This window comes from Oryza glaberrima, chromosome 10 (genome assembly GCF_000147395.1).
Source record: "Oryza glaberrima chromosome 10, OglaRS2, whole genome shotgun sequence".
In the NCBI taxonomy this organism is placed as follows: Eukaryota; Viridiplantae; Streptophyta; class Magnoliopsida; order Poales; family Poaceae; genus Oryza; species Oryza glaberrima.
Window position 1 is genome coordinate 20,372,774 of NC_068335.1, and position 15,638 is coordinate 20,388,411.

Genomic DNA, 15,638 nt, shown 5'->3' on the forward strand with positions numbered 1-15,638 from the left:
CATAGGATCGGGCATGGTTTTGCTCTACCTGTGCCCGACTCGACCCGTTGCCATCCCTATTTTTAGATCAAAGGCCTTAGGGCCCGGCTTTTATACAAAGCCATAAAGGTCCAATACATGCATACAGCATCAGGGCAGAGACCATGCCCTAAAGCAGCTCTACAGAAAGAGTCTGACTAATTAACTCCACACAGCAAGCAACATCCCTCCTGCTTTGGGCTTTACACTGCAACAATTCATCAAATCCATAGCTCCTCACATCCCACCGCGCACCGCTCCCATCCCACGGAAACCGCATCCGCCATCATCGCCGTCCTATCCACACGAAAGGGATTGTGCATTACGAGATCGAGTCCACCGTCGTCCACCTCCCTCCCTCGAAACGCCCCCGTCTCCCTCATCCCCTTTATCGCCGGCCGAGCACGCCACCCCCGCCCTTCCTTGCCGCGAAGGCTTGCCCCTCCTCTCCGGCATCATTCATCCTCCCCACCTCAGCCGCCACGCCAAGCAGCCGGTCGTGATCCACCGCCGTTGGGCCGCCGGCCGCAACAGATCAGTCCGACCGCAATCGCTGTTTCTTTTGCTGCAGAACCTGAATAGGTCAGGATAGCACCGATATGTACTTGATTTTGACCTGCTCTTTTCTGCTCACTAGGGATCATGATATACGATAGGCATTTCAGACTAGTACTTGCCACTGTTTATAAGACAAAGTAACAAATCACATCGACTGATCGACACATGGTGCAGATATGAACATCGTAACATATTATGATTCTGGTATTTGTTTGAGCCCGTATAACAGCTGCACGCACGCTCTCCTTAAATTATCGTCACTACATCATATCACAGGAGAAACATCCAGGGGTCTTCGGCTAGCTCCAAAAAGTGATGGGCTAGGTGATCTATCTTCGAAGTCTCACCACTTCTAATTATTTGATATCAGTTTATTTCCTAATATTTACATTTTTTTACACCATGTCACAGAATTTGTTTCAGACATCCGTGAGGGGAAGAGCACTATTTAACGTCAGTATTCTGTTGGTAAAGCTTTGCGACAAATGGCCTGGTTGGGTCTTGCTGTTCATCGCTAGCTACGCCATCGATCGTGACCCGGTAAGTTGTTAAGATAAGAAGTTTTGACTTTTTTAAGTTAAATTTATAGAGGTTGGATCAAATTTATAAAAAAAAATAGCAATATTTTCAACATTAAAATTTAAAATATATATTCAATGTTAAATTTAATTAAATTAATTTAATGAAGATGTTGTTAAATTTTTTTATAAATGTGATCAAATTTAAAAAGGTTTGACATAAAAAAAATCAAAGACATCCTCTTATACGAAAGAGAGGGACTACTATTTATTTATATGTACTACCTCCGTCCCATAAAAATGACAATGCTAGCTAATTTAGGACATATTAGGAGGATAGACAAATGACCATAATAACCTTATTTAATGAATCTAGGGATCACTTACACATTTGTCGACAACTTTTTTTCTAAAAATTTAACAGATGTAATTATAGTACAATCATGATGTAAATACACTGTAAATTATATGTAACTTTCAAAAATCTCTCCGTAACATGCTATTTCGGTGAAATGGAGGTCGTGGGAACGAATCCTCTCACATATGTATATGCAGTGACTTTTTTCCTTCTTCACTTGGATAAATCTTAAAACAAATCTAACGGTTTAAAATTATGTGAAAGTTACATGCAAATTACATTGTAATTACATATACGAGTTACAGTGTAATTACATACAAAAGTTACATTGTAATTACACTACGATTGTATTGTAATTACATCTGTCAAATTTTTAAGAGAAAATTTATTGATAAATATATAGCAAAATTGATGAATCCATGCATACATTCCATATATAAAATTGATTAAACGGATTTTTGAGACAATTAACCCCATATAATTAGCAGTATTAAATTACTTGCTGGTCCCACGTGATTAGAAATACAATTTTTTTAAAAAATAAAGCCTCATAGCTAGAATTTTAATTTTTAAGGGAAAGTTTCACGTGATTAGAAATACATTTTTTAAAAAAACAAAGCTTCATAGCTAGAATTTCAATTTTTAAGGAAAAGGGTTAGTATTCAACATATATTGTAACGCACGGGCACCCGATTAGTAGCCGAGAATATGTCTATCTAGGACGTGACTGCACAGCTAGTGGTCTAAACCAACTACCACTCCATCTATAAGATACCCTATCCACCTATACTTTAAATAAAATTTTCTCTTAAACTACTTATTAGATCTACGATCCGATTACATTGTTGTGTTCGTAACAATTAGATTTTATCATAAGATCTCACATGATTATATTTTGATAAAAAATTATAAATTACTTTTATAATATATTTAAATTACTTTTAGATTTCACTAAATTACTTCTTAGACATATAAAAGTAAATTCAATAAAGCCTAAAGGTAATTTACATATATTATAGAAGTAACTTATAAAAAGAAAATGTAACTTTAATTCATGTCTTTTTTCATTGGACGTGACTACACAGCTAGTCGTGGCTGGTTTATACTCCATCTAGTGTTTTCCTTTCAACTTGAAAAATGCAATAGTATGTATCTTACGTGCATTGAAGTTAACATAAAGTTACTTTTAAAAATTGTTAAACTTACGAGTCTAATTTGATGAATTAGCATAGGATTTAGTTTTAGATTTATTTTTGAGCCTACTTAGGAGTTTATCTGACAGACTTTAATTTAAAATATCTGAGCCATATTGCTTGAACAAATTTGCTTTTGGCCCAGGTCTTCCCAAGCCGACCCAAACTTAGGCTGGCCCATCTTTGGCGAGCCGAGTCAATTCAACGGCCCACAAGCCGAATAGCTGAGCGCGACACATATGCGGGGACGGTCCAATGCACTTCCACAGCCCGTTGGACGCAGCGTAATCAACAGCGGCGGCAGCGGCCTGACGTTGGGTGAATCTGAGCTGTCCGATCTAATGGACGGCTCCGATCGTCCCCACGCCGCGTGAAGCGCTGACCGAGAGAGAGGGGCAAAACCCTATCTCCCAAATCCCTTTATCCCGATCCCATTTCTCTCCGACGACGAGCGAGCGGATTTTTTTTACCGTGTCACATATAATTCCTTTTTTTTTGAATCGGACAAAATTCGTTTTTTTATTTTTTTTCGCCCTATTTTTTACCGCGTCCACGGAATCAGATTCTTTTTTTGCTCGGTTTTTTTCACCCGATTTTTTCGTCCATATTTTTTTACCCGATTCCTTTTTTGAATCGGACAGATTTGGTTTTTTCCCGCCTGGTTTTTTTGCCCGATTTTTTTTTGAATCAGACAGATTCGATTTTTTTCTTTTCGTCTTTTTTTACACGGGATCGGATTCATTTTTGTTTTTTCGCCCGGTTTTTTCTAGCCGGCTTTTTCGCATGGACTAAATTTCGTCTGCTATTTCGCATGGACTACGAAAACACCTCTTATTTTTTAAGTAGTAGGGAAGAGACAGAAATATATTTCTCCCCCTTTTTAAGGGATCGGATTTTTTTCCAGGGAAATCGGATTTTTTTTTCTCTAGGGGAATCGGACTCTTTTTTTGTTTTTTTCGTATTTTTTATTTAAACGGTTTTTTCCCCTTTTTAAGGGATCGGATTTTTTTTTGCCATAGTCATCAGACTCTTTTTTTTTGTCTTTTTTTCGCTTTTTTTATTTAAACGGACGAAGGAAACGTTTCTTATTTTTTTTAAGTAGTAGAGATAGAGATAGAGATTTTTAGAAAATCATATGAGGTTTTTTAAAAAGATTTCTTATGCGACTCTTAACAACCAAATTTGGTAATTCAAGTATCAGAGATGAAGATAAAACCGAAGTGGAATCCAAGATGGAGATCGTTCCGGAAACAGAGCGAGAATCAGCTAAAGTCCGAATCGGCTGCGATCAGGATCGGCAGAGTTCGAGTCGGACAAGGTTGGCCGATTGAGCCGATTACGACAATGTGACTCGATACACGGTGTCGGGTTGAGTTAATGTGCTTCATGTGGATTGCCATGTATGGATTAAGTCCTGAAAAGGCAATTGTATCTATTAATTAGGGTATTTTGTGTAATTTCCTTAGAGATAAGTTTCTGCAAAAGTCTGCCGCAAAGACTTATGGTATCTTAGAGTTTGTTAGAGATAAGAGTCGTGTCCGACATGGACATATTATGTAATCTCGGGTATAAATAGACCCCGAGCCCCATGTAATTAATCGAACACACGTTCAATACAATCTCGGCGCATCGCCACCCTTTACTTTCGTTTTGTTTCGACGAGTTCTTGCTTTCGGGTTGAGCTGCATCGGTTTCGATCTTCAACTAGAGGTAAAACTTGTTATGGCGGCTTGTGTTCTCGGGATTAGTGCTTTCATCTTTATGATACTCTAATCTTGTTTATGTAATTCGTCGAGTTATCATATATTCTATATAATCTCTGGCAATATTGTTATTTAACCCTCAGTCGGCTAACATCTATCGCTAGAAGGCAGCCGATCAAGTTAAATACCAACGTTGACTTAGATTATATAGGGTATCTGTTGGTATTTCTTACGATCACAAATAGAATCCGCAAGCGCACGGATATACCGATGTAGCACTTCCCCTACGGAGTATTCCAAGGGTATCGAATCCAAGGGAACGTGTGTGATTATCTCTTCCTCCGGTTTATCCAAGGGCACAAGATAAATATGGGCAAAGGGTAGAGAGGATTTCCTAGTGAGAAACAATGTCTAAGAAAAGGTTAAGTTTAATCCTAACGCGATACTTCAGGCAATGGCAACCCGTTGTTCCCAGATATCATTCTACTACGTACCTGGACAGGGAGGACTTAAGTGCTCTTGAGGGCTGTCACCACCTCTACACCCACCTCTAATGTTATACGCAGCAACCACTGGAAATTAATTGCCAGACACCGCGTCTACGCAATTAATAACTACTCTAGCACTGGCCAAGCGCTAAAGCAATCACTGTCAATTACTGGACTATAGTGAACAATGATCTCGTATGCTAATTAGGAACTAACCAAGAATAATTATCACTAAGCAAATCTTAATTACTCAGAATGATATTTCTGTTAAAGCAGAGTAATTACCAAAATACAAGAATAAGGAGAGGATTACCGACAACTCCGGAATTCCTCCGACTTCTTCTACTTCACTCTCTCCCTCTTCTAAGTACACTATAGACCATATAATGAAGCTAAAGTATACTTAGAGCCTCTTGTAATTCAGCTCTACATCTTGGTGTGTGTCAAATGAGGGAGCGGAGAGGGGTATTTATAGTGTGGAGCTTGCTTGGGAGTGTGGAGATCCTCCATGGAATCCTATGAGCATCTTCACTCTCCTCATGCCAAGTGTCCATTTGGATGACGGTTGGAGCGCCGGAAACGGTCATAACCGCCATCAGGAGAGCGTTATCTACCAAACTAGACTTGGGCCAGGGCGAACGGCCTCTGCTAGGGTTCGGCCGAACTCAGGGGTTCGGCCGAACCCGGGGCGGCTCCGTTCGCTCCGGTTTTCGTCCTGGACACTCATTTTGGGTCCCTCAATTCATTGGTACAAATGTTTGGCCCATTTGGAGGTGTTTAATTGGGTTTCTGGGTCCAAAACTCCATAAGTTCGGATACGAGTTTTATTCTCATCCTCCTTCATGTATATTTCCTCTCAACTTTGGTAGTTTGTCACCTGCATATGAATATACATCAACACTCGTGGAAATTGTCAGAAATAAGCCCTACCACTATGTTGGATGTTCCATGTTTATGGTCTTATGCAGGTATTGACGACGTTAATTTGGTACTTAACAGCCGTCAACAGTATCCACCACTCTATGAAACATCCAACGGCTTGATTGTCTAGATATTGTTCTTCTTTTCATACTTAATGCTGCATCAGTTAAGTTTGATCTATTAAGTCGTGCTTAGAATCTCAATCTCTAGCCTGCTTTTGGTTGTCGATTAGGGTAGCGTCGGGGTTTCAGCCGATCTTACCTGATTTAGCTTTATATGTTATGTGCTTAATTGATATGCTAGATCTGCCCTTTACGTTAAGATCTTGTTGCATTTATGTATATTAAGCTTCCTCTTTGATATATTTTGATTGCTTTAATATCTTAATATAAAGTGGTATCGGAGTAATAGCCGTTACATGCTAGATCTATCTGATCGGCTATGCTATAAATGTTTATAATATTCTTGTTAATATATATTTCGATCTAAGTGATTTGTACTGTCTCGGCATGGCGACCGATCTATCCCAATCACTTGATTTAAGTACATATCAATAAAAGTATTATATACCATTGATATCTACAGCCGATCGGATAGATTTAGTTCTTTTTTGCTTATTTATAACTGTCGATCGATTCATATATGCCATCGGCTCAAAGATAAATGATACGTCATCGGTGACTGGCCGATCGGGTATCATTTATGGATGTAACCACGGTTTCTTTATCTTTATTTCTTGTTGATTGCAGGATCAAATCAACTGGCTCGCTCACGAACCTAAAAGCAAGATTTTTGGACCTGTACTGAAGTTAAGCAGATCTTTCAGGCCTCGTGTTTTCATATCAATAGTGACTTCTTATGTATTTTCAAAAGCGAACGTACTTAGAAACCTACTCATATACGGATAACACACAAAACCGACTCGTATACGGATGATATACTAAAATAAAAAAACATCTTTAATTAGGATTAGGAAGAAGAGCCGAAGGGACTCGGCAGCAAGATGTAGCGGACTACGGAAACTGTGGAGGCCCACTTAAAAAACTCAAACCAATAGATAAAGAAGTGACATATGTACGGGGAGTAGGATTTCGGAACAGGGAAGCCGCCGCATCCCCAAATTCGCTGGCTTCCTCCCTCCCGAGCTAGGTTTCCGTCTCGCCGCCGCCGCCGCCCGCCTCCTTTTACTTTTTCCGCATCCTCAATTCGCCCCGCTGCCCACCTCCTTTCCTTTTTCCGCTGCCAGCCGCGTTTCCGCCGGCTCCCTCCTCGCGTTCCGCTTCCCTCGCATTACAAGCGGCGCCGGTCCCGGATGGCGGAAGATGCCAATGCCGGTCGCAAGAGCTCTACTCATTCAGCCCAATCTCCTGAATTGCACGCATCTCTTGAATCGCAGGAGTTGTAATATTCCTTTTTTTTTAATCTCTTTCTTTTTTTTCTCTATCTAAGCATTTTTTTTCTTACAGTTTTGCTTCAAGCTGTAGTAACTAACACACTTTCTTTTCTTCTTCGTATTCTGATGATAAATTGCATGTATGCTTATTACCATTCCCTTTGTATATTTGTCTTAGAAGCTGAACTGAATTATTACTTGTGTATTGAAATGTTCCTTGTTCCCATTATTTTCCAATCACTTTATCCGATGTTATGCTTGTCAGCAGCGACAGAGAGATTCCCGAAGACGCATCTGTTCATCAACAGGCAATTGATGAACCCCAACCATTGTAAGCCTCGTGAATATCTCTTAATCCATTTCATAACTATTTATCTCTTTGTATTGATCCAGATACCTCTTACCATAAATTTAATGTTTTAATTTTCAATGTAATGTTTTAGTTGTACTATACAACTGATTATGGTGCTGTGAATTATAAATGTCATAATTTTTTATCGATTTTATAGGAATTGACTTTGAAACTCTGTATACTCTTATCAACCTTCTGATGGTTAGTGTAGTTGTCTTTTATCTGTTATGAATATGTGAAAACTTATCTTGTATGACTAGAATTTTCTAACTTACCTTTGAACTTTAATTTAACGAACTACATAGAGTGGTGATGATTTCATCAATATCTGAGTGGTCAAAATACTTGTTTATTATGTTTGCTACATGCTTATATATTTATAAACTTTACGAATAATACTTCTTAAACATTGGTGCTTAATTACAAGCATATATATGCGTTCTAGTTCTAAATTTTATAAGTGAAATTTATTTATTTAATGTCTATACATCTGCACATTGTTAATAAAACATTTATGTATTGTTTAAACTTCACAAATATTATTATATTGATTATAATAATATGTAATACCATGGCCACAGGTACAACATACCTATTACAAGGGGTGAAGGAACATTAATAACTGAACTGCGTAAGGTTACGGAGGAACTACGTGTCTTATTATGCTGACACAGATGAAGAAACTCGGGAGCAATTGAAACAGTTTTGGGATGATGAATTCAATGCAATATCGTCTGGAGAAACAACTATTGAGAGAGATCTAAAGTGGATGCGGAAGGAGGTTATTGAGGCATTCGAGACATACAGTGAGGCTAATGTCTGTATTCATTTATATATTCTATATAGAAATTAATGCTTCTATTTTTAAACTTTTACTTTAGAATGTTTGTTTAACTTTTTACTTTCGAATGTTTATCAGGTAGTTGATTATGAGCTTGAAGATCTTTCTCGTCAGTGCTTGATTTTTGATGATTGTGGTCAGCCATACCATCATTATAATTTCACAATGAAGTCTAAGCGTCCTGATTCTGATTTGCAGTCTAGTACTAATTGTCCTGATTCTGATTTGGAGTCTAGTACTAATTTGGAGAGTTGCATTTCTCGTCACTATTTTGCTGAAGTTAAACTTATGGATGGAAAGAAACATTATTTTTGTTGTCCATTGGAGTCGTTTGACAATGGTATATACAACACTTATATTTATTGTATATCTTATATTTATGTCACTCAAATTTTATACATTTGGAACCTTTAGCTAATTAATTAAATTTTTATTAGGTCATTGTCATGGATGCCGGAATTCTGGCATTGATCTGAAGCATCCTTCAAACGGTGGTTATGAGGAGGGCAACGCAGACTCTGGATTCTCTTTTGATGATGATGAATTCGATGCAATCTCTGAAGAAACAACTAAGGAGAAAGGTATAGAGTGGATGCGGGAGGAGGTTATTGAGGCATTCGAGACATACAGTGATGCTAATGTCAGTATTCATTTATATATTCTATATAGAAATTAATGCTTCTATTATTAAACTTTTACTTTAGAATGTTTGTTTAACTTTTTACTTTCGAATGTGTATCAGGTAGTTGATTATGAGCTTGAAGATCTTTCTCGTCAGTGCTTGATTTTTGATGATTGTGGTCAGCCATACCATCATTATAATTTCACAATGAAGTCTAAGCGTCCTAATTCTGATTTGGAGTCTAGTACTAATTGTCCTGATTCTGATTTGGAGTCTAGTACTAATTTGGAGAGTTGCATTTCTCGTCACTATTTTGCTGAAGTTAAACTTATGGACGGTGAAAAACATTATTTTTGTTGTCCATTGGAGTCGTTTGACAATGGTATATACAACACTTATATTTATTGTATATCTTATATTTATATCACTCAAATTTTATACATTTGGAACCTTTAGCTAATTAATTAAATTTTTATTAGGTCATTGTCATGGATGCCGGAATTCTGGCATTGATCTGAAGCATCCTTCAAACGGTGGTTATGAGGAGGGCAACGCAGACTCTGGATTCTCTTTTGATCCAATCTAATTAGATCTATAGACTATAGAGTTGATCATACTAGATGGGTAGCGTTGCTGTGGGATAATTGTCTAATAAAACAGTAAATATGAGTTGTAAAAAAAATCTTACTTATTGTACGATTTTATTTTGTGTGCTTATATATTTTTTACCTTGATCAATTATTCATATTCAAAGATAATAAATGATTTAGGTTGTATGATATGCTTTTGAGTGGGAAGAGATGTAATTCGCACCCTTAATGAATCATCCAATGGCTAAAATACAATTGAGCTAATGTGACTTAATGAGAGAAAGCGAATTAGCATTAATTATGCTTAGTGGAGCTTTATGTATTTCATACATATGTATTAAATTGAAGACCCTAGATTGATGAGTAGAGTTGTATAATGAATATTACTACATAAGTAACATAACCTTACCTCGTGTGTTCATGTTCGAACTGGTATTGATTAATAATTATATTTTTATTTGGTAGTGTTAGCAATATATTGGCAATATGTTGCATGTGTGTCGCTATTGTTTCTTATGTGTGAAATGCTTATAGTTCCAGCCTACATGGTACACGTGCTTTTTAATTGTGATGGCTGATGGACATGATGCTGTATTAGGTCAAGTCTCTGTTCTCCGTTGATTTCCATGTTATACTTCAACTTAGAGGAGTTTTAGGGGTGATAAATGCAAAATCACTTGCCATCCAAGCGCCCATTTTGGCATAACTCATGCTCGGATATTCTTATATCTGTGGCTCTGTATCAAACACTTTAAAATCATGGATAACATAGAGTATTGTGGCTCTGTATCAAACACTTTAAAATCATGGATAACATAGAGTATTAGAGTGGAGCTGCCAAACCGCTCCTGAAAATTATACGTGAAATGGCATTTTCTCAGCTCCGCTCCACCCTCAGAGTAGGAACTGGACCAAATGGGACAGCACCAAGTTTCAGACTCCACTGCTCTACACACACTTGTCACCACCATCAATTTCAATTACATGTATAGTTGATGCTGCTACTACTACTACTGATGGTTAGGAACTTAAGATGGATGATCATTTGGTCATTTCTGCTGCAAATTGTGAGCAGGCAACCTCGGGAAGGAGAAGCTGTCATGGCGCTCCGTCGTCTGCGTCGGCGTCGCGTCGACGTCGACGTTCACGCGCACCTCCGCCCTCCCTGAGTCGAGACTCCGCTGCTTCGTCGGCGGTATCAGGAGCCTCGTCGGCGACGCGAACGGCGTGTCCGTGTCGGAGCAGTCCGAGTCGGACAGCGTCCCCGTCGCGCCGACGTGGGCGATGGTCTTGTAGCGGTGGAGGTGGCGCACCGGCAGGGCGGCGGCGTCGCGTTCTCGCTGGCTCTCCTCCGTTGCCGTCGTCGTCGTCGTCGTCGTCTCCGTGCCCGGTGTCTCTGAACCTGGCTCATGGGATGACCCCTTCTGCTGCTTCTTCTTCACCACTGCTGCCTTGTGCCATTTCTTCAGGGCCTTCGCCGTCTGCTCGTCGAAAATCGTTCTCTTCATCTGTGAACCCATCTGGAGAACAATCAATCCTTCTCCGGTTAGTCGTCGGCGGGATAAAAAGAAAAAAAAGAGAGAGATCTTAGGTTGATTGATAGCAAGTGCAGCTCAATATCTTCTCTGAAATGTTAGCTGAAAGTGAGGTGTGTTACTGAACTTTGTCAGATGATGTGAATAGTTACCTGAGATACGAGAGCATAGAGTGGAAGTGTGATATAGCTGCACATGAATTGAACGACAACCCTGTAGACATGGGTTGGAAAAAAATATTAATTTATTAGCATTCAGTAGAAAATTGTGAGAAAAGTAAGACAAAGTATGAAAATTACCCAAGGCAGACTCTGGCGATGATAAGCTCAAAGTTGTCATGGAAGCAGGATCTCAACCCGAATTCGTACTGCACAAAAGTTCAGCATCATCAGAGAAATTATAGTTGTGCCGTAAAACAGTTTTTCAAATTTTGAAATGGAGACAATCTTACCCAAATCCAAAAGAAGTATGTAATTTCAAATGCATTCTGCAAGAACAATGAAGAGCTATTAGATGAAGGAAAAATACACTCCTATTTTTGCAGCCTTGTGGCTTCAGATTCAAAAGTAAGTGCATGCTAAAGACTAGAGATTAAGTATTCCGTAGCAACAAAGTATTCTCTAAACACTGATACTTTATTTCCTTAGCAATCATGATAGTGAAAATTCAATTTGACACTGCTATCCAGATGTCTATGGTGCATGACATTCATCATTTGGTGGATGTAAGTGAGTCAAGGTTGTGCATTTTACGCAAAAGCTTTTCCGCAAGCTTTATGTTCAAGTTACCTGAAATGACGCGAAATGGATAAGATGAAGAACCAGACGTGGCTTCCCGAACCAAAAATGTTCATCACTGAGTTTCACCACCGGCATTCCTTGAATTACTGTATGCCTCTCTTTAATTTCAACAGCCATCATTGCAATTATAGCCTGCAGCTTTGTTCCAACTGCTAAAGTTACCTACATTTAGGATGAACTGTTGGTACCAGTCATAAGAGATATGTGACCATAATGAGAACCATAATATGTAGTAGGTACCAAACTGAGCACTTACTACAAGGGGGATTGTAGAGAACCAGAACAAGTTATGCCATCCTGGAGAAATATGTAAAATAAAAAGGAAGTTAACAACATTTCCATCAGAGTATCTTGAGTCTTCTGAACTATATCCATTGCATCTGAACTTCAACAAGGAGCTAAACTATTTTAAGAGTTCAACTCAATGCAAATAGCATTCCTTCAGTAGAGGCAAACTATGTGAAATACAAAAGATTATTTGACCACAACGTAGATTTTAGGAAGTTGATGGTAAAAAAAATAGGATTGTAACTCACCATGAACATTGAAGAGCATAATGGCCAACGCAGAAGCCCATAAGGGTGCACTGGTAATGTAAAGGTTGATAAAACAAGTTAATCGGTAATTACTTATTAGGAAGACAGAGCATGGATAATAAAGAGAACAAGAAGACAAGATATTGCAATTCAATAAGATAATGGCACAGTCAGAGACAACTTCCAATCTGCAATCTGTAGGAAATTACATCAAGAAAGTGCTTGCACTTTTTCTGTGGGAATGAAACATCCTAAATTGTAACTGCTGCTATTTCCATTCGTTTATGCACCATTTATTTAAATGTAGCTAACTCTGAGTTGATATAGAACAATGGACAATGGATAATGAACAAAGCTCAGTTAAATGTTTAAAGACAACCGCACATTTTATAACTCATCCTCTTCTGTAAATGAATAAAAGGGTCCAAAGAAATGATTGTTTTCTTTTTGTCAATTGCAACAGTACTCTTAAAAAGAAGCAACAAAGCTATACAACTAAAAATGCCAGATTTCAAGGCTTCCTTACCTAATGCCAACAACTGTCTTAAAATCGTCCTCCAGTGATCTTTTGATGTACTTCCGAAAATTGAACCTAGTCCCTGGAGATAAATGAGCCTACAAAGAGATTTTGTCAGAAGCACCAAATTAACATAAGAAAATCACTGGTACTTTGGCAAGTGACAAGCTACTTACAGCAATGAATCCGTGCCTCAAAGTCAGGTAGTCTGTCCTTCTAACAGATCTGAAAAACTGCCTAAAGAAGCTCACCTACATATTTCACATCAAATGGAGTCATAGCAAGCCCAATGAGAAGCCACGAAACATCATTTCTAGATAAAATATACATAGATAATCATGAGAACATGTTTAGCACTCTATCTAGAATTGCTTGTCACCCATAGACTATGGTTTTGCTAATTTATTGTTTTTTACTTTATATTAATGGAAAACCCTTTTTTCCTTCTTTAAACAGTAATTTCTCCTGGGAATAAGTAGTCTGTTCAAGTTAAAACTTTTGATTTCCAGTATCTATGATTATCCTTATGGTTTCCTGGCAGATTCAAGTTAATGTTGTATATTAAGATGACAACTTGAAGTATTGTAAAACAATCTATATGCTAACCAGTAACAATAAGTAGCCAGAAAGGAGCCGTGAGCAGACTTACAAAATAGAGCAGAATAGTACTTTTGCTCCAACAGCTTGCATGTTGCCTCACAAAAGATGTTTGATGAGTAAGCCTAAACTTTGAGGGATCTGTGAAATTGAAATGTGAAACAAATTCATAAATAAAAAGAATGAAATATGGACCATCCTGAGGCCCCAAAACCAAAGAAGATTTATGCACCATGGATTTTCTTCTAAGCTCTAGCATGAATTTCACATAAACATATGAAACAATAACTTTTCTACATAGATATTAGTACATTACCATATGAAAACTCGTAGGTAAGGGAGCAAGTCTCCTTCTCCCACTCCTTCCATATACGTGTCTACACAGAAGAGTTCAGAATGGTTTCAGCTTTATGTATTTTTTTTTCTATTTTTCACTCCATAAGTCCATAAAACTAATAGTAAAGAAGGTACTAATAAGATGATCCTGGTACAGGAAACCTTCACGAAGTTGAAACCTTTAGACTGACCTTACCTTCGCTCTACCCAGAGACATTGTAATAGCACTGAATGCGACATGAAAGACTGCCAGGAAGAACACGAAGATATGCAGCTGGTGAAGCCCATCAGCTGAAACAAGCGACACCATACCCTGCCATGTTGTCATTTGCATTTTCAGGGGTTAACAAACACAACTTAGGAATGATCAGGCATATCTGAAAGATGCAGTCTGAACAGAAGATCAGAAACGACTCCTGCCACTGAACAAATGTGAACTCCTAGCACACAAGAATTGCTCACTTTGCGGCATGTAAAGCTGAACAGAAGAACAGAAACAATTTCTGCCTCTGCAAAAATGTGAACTAGTAGCACACAAGAAATTGCTCACTTTGGCGCATTTAAAATTGGTTGGATCTCCAGATAGGTGTCGCCGGCCATGGCCACCACCGGGCACCTCCTGCTCTGAAGAACTCCTCCGGAGGCTGCAGGGAAGCATGGTGTCCGCGGCTCCCACCGGGATGCAGATGCGCGATATGTACCTCCCCGTGACACTGAGCAGCAACGAGATGAACCCCAGCGTCATCAGCTCTGCACATGTTAGTAAACCTCCATCAAATTCCAGCTTCACCCGGAGACGACGAGAGCCCAATCGATTCAGAAAATGAAAAAACAAAAAACTTTATGAAAGAAACGCCGCAATGTGTACCGGATTTGACCTTCTCCAGCGCGTCGAACAGCGCCTTCTTCCTCCTCTTGCTGAACCACTGCAACCCAAGAAACACACAAATCAGAACCTCGAGCCAAAAAAAGAGAGGAAAGAAACCAACAAGCGGAATGATTCAGGGGGGGTTTGGAAATGGAATCAGCATACCTGGCCAAGGTGGTGGAGGAGGCCCTCGAGGAGGATGGAGGCGGCGACGATGACGGCGCAGACGGCCGCCACGGCCCACGTCGGCGTCTGGTCCAGCGCCCTCGCGCCGTCCCCGCCGGCTCCTCCTCCTCCGCCTCCGCCGCTCCCGCTCATCGTTGCTCCGCTTGAGCTGCCGCTGCAGCTCTCTCGGCTGCAGCTGAGCGTTAATGGCGGCTGAAACTTGAAAAAACCACAGTGAAGTGAAGTACCGAAGCGCGTGCTGCTGCAGGAGATGGAGACGAGGAGGGGTGCGTGTTTAAACGCGGTCCGTCAGACAAACTGACAAGGCTTTGAGAGGGAAAGGAAAAGGGGGGCCATTTATTTTCTGGGGTCCGGCTATTTTTCGCATTTTAGTCATTGCCTTTTATACAATTGTGACAAGGAAATTCGATGATATGTATTCCCATTCTACGAGTGGATCGCGAGATCTATTGACCCCGTAAGAGGAAAGTAAGAAAATGACATTCCATGATGGGCCTCATCTTTTCGCATATGCTTATCAGTCAATATTTAGATTTTCAACCTTAAATTTGAAACTGATTTTAAGATTTTTTTTTCATCGAAGTTTATTTTTCATCAGCCTTTGCTTTTAGATCGCTAAGAACATGTATATAAAAGTTTTATTCACAAATTACTTTTCATTTGCAAATATATCGTTTCGCTTATTCCGTGAATAAGCGAAATGATGGC

General features: G+C 39.2%; 1 protein-coding gene and 1 pseudogene across 1 annotated transcript; one reads left to right on the plus strand and one right to left on the minus strand.

Moving 5' to 3' along the window:
* Nucleotides 1-6,853: 6,853 nt before the first annotated feature.
* Nucleotides 6,854-10,208, plus strand: LOC127752501 (uncharacterized; annotated as a pseudogene).
* A 254-nt stretch (nucleotides 10,209-10,462) lies between these two features.
* LOC127752500 (MLO-like protein 9) lies at nucleotides 10,463-15,198 on the minus strand. The gene is made up of 15 exons (XM_052277899.1): nucleotides 14,910-15,198; nucleotides 14,745-14,802; nucleotides 14,427-14,626; nucleotides 14,073-14,189; nucleotides 13,857-13,917; nucleotides 13,593-13,681; nucleotides 13,120-13,194; nucleotides 12,953-13,041; nucleotides 12,427-12,476; nucleotides 12,147-12,187; nucleotides 11,879-12,052; nucleotides 11,542-11,577; nucleotides 11,390-11,457; nucleotides 11,243-11,303; nucleotides 10,463-11,075 (listed from the first exon to the last, which is right to left on the minus strand). Exons 1-15 carry the CDS (start codon nucleotides 15,060-15,062, stop codon nucleotides 10,605-10,607), a joined length of 1,743 nt encoding a protein of 580 aa, XP_052133859.1. The 5' UTR covers nucleotides 15,063-15,198; the 3' UTR covers nucleotides 10,463-10,604.
* Nucleotides 15,199-15,638: the final 440 nt, after the last annotated feature.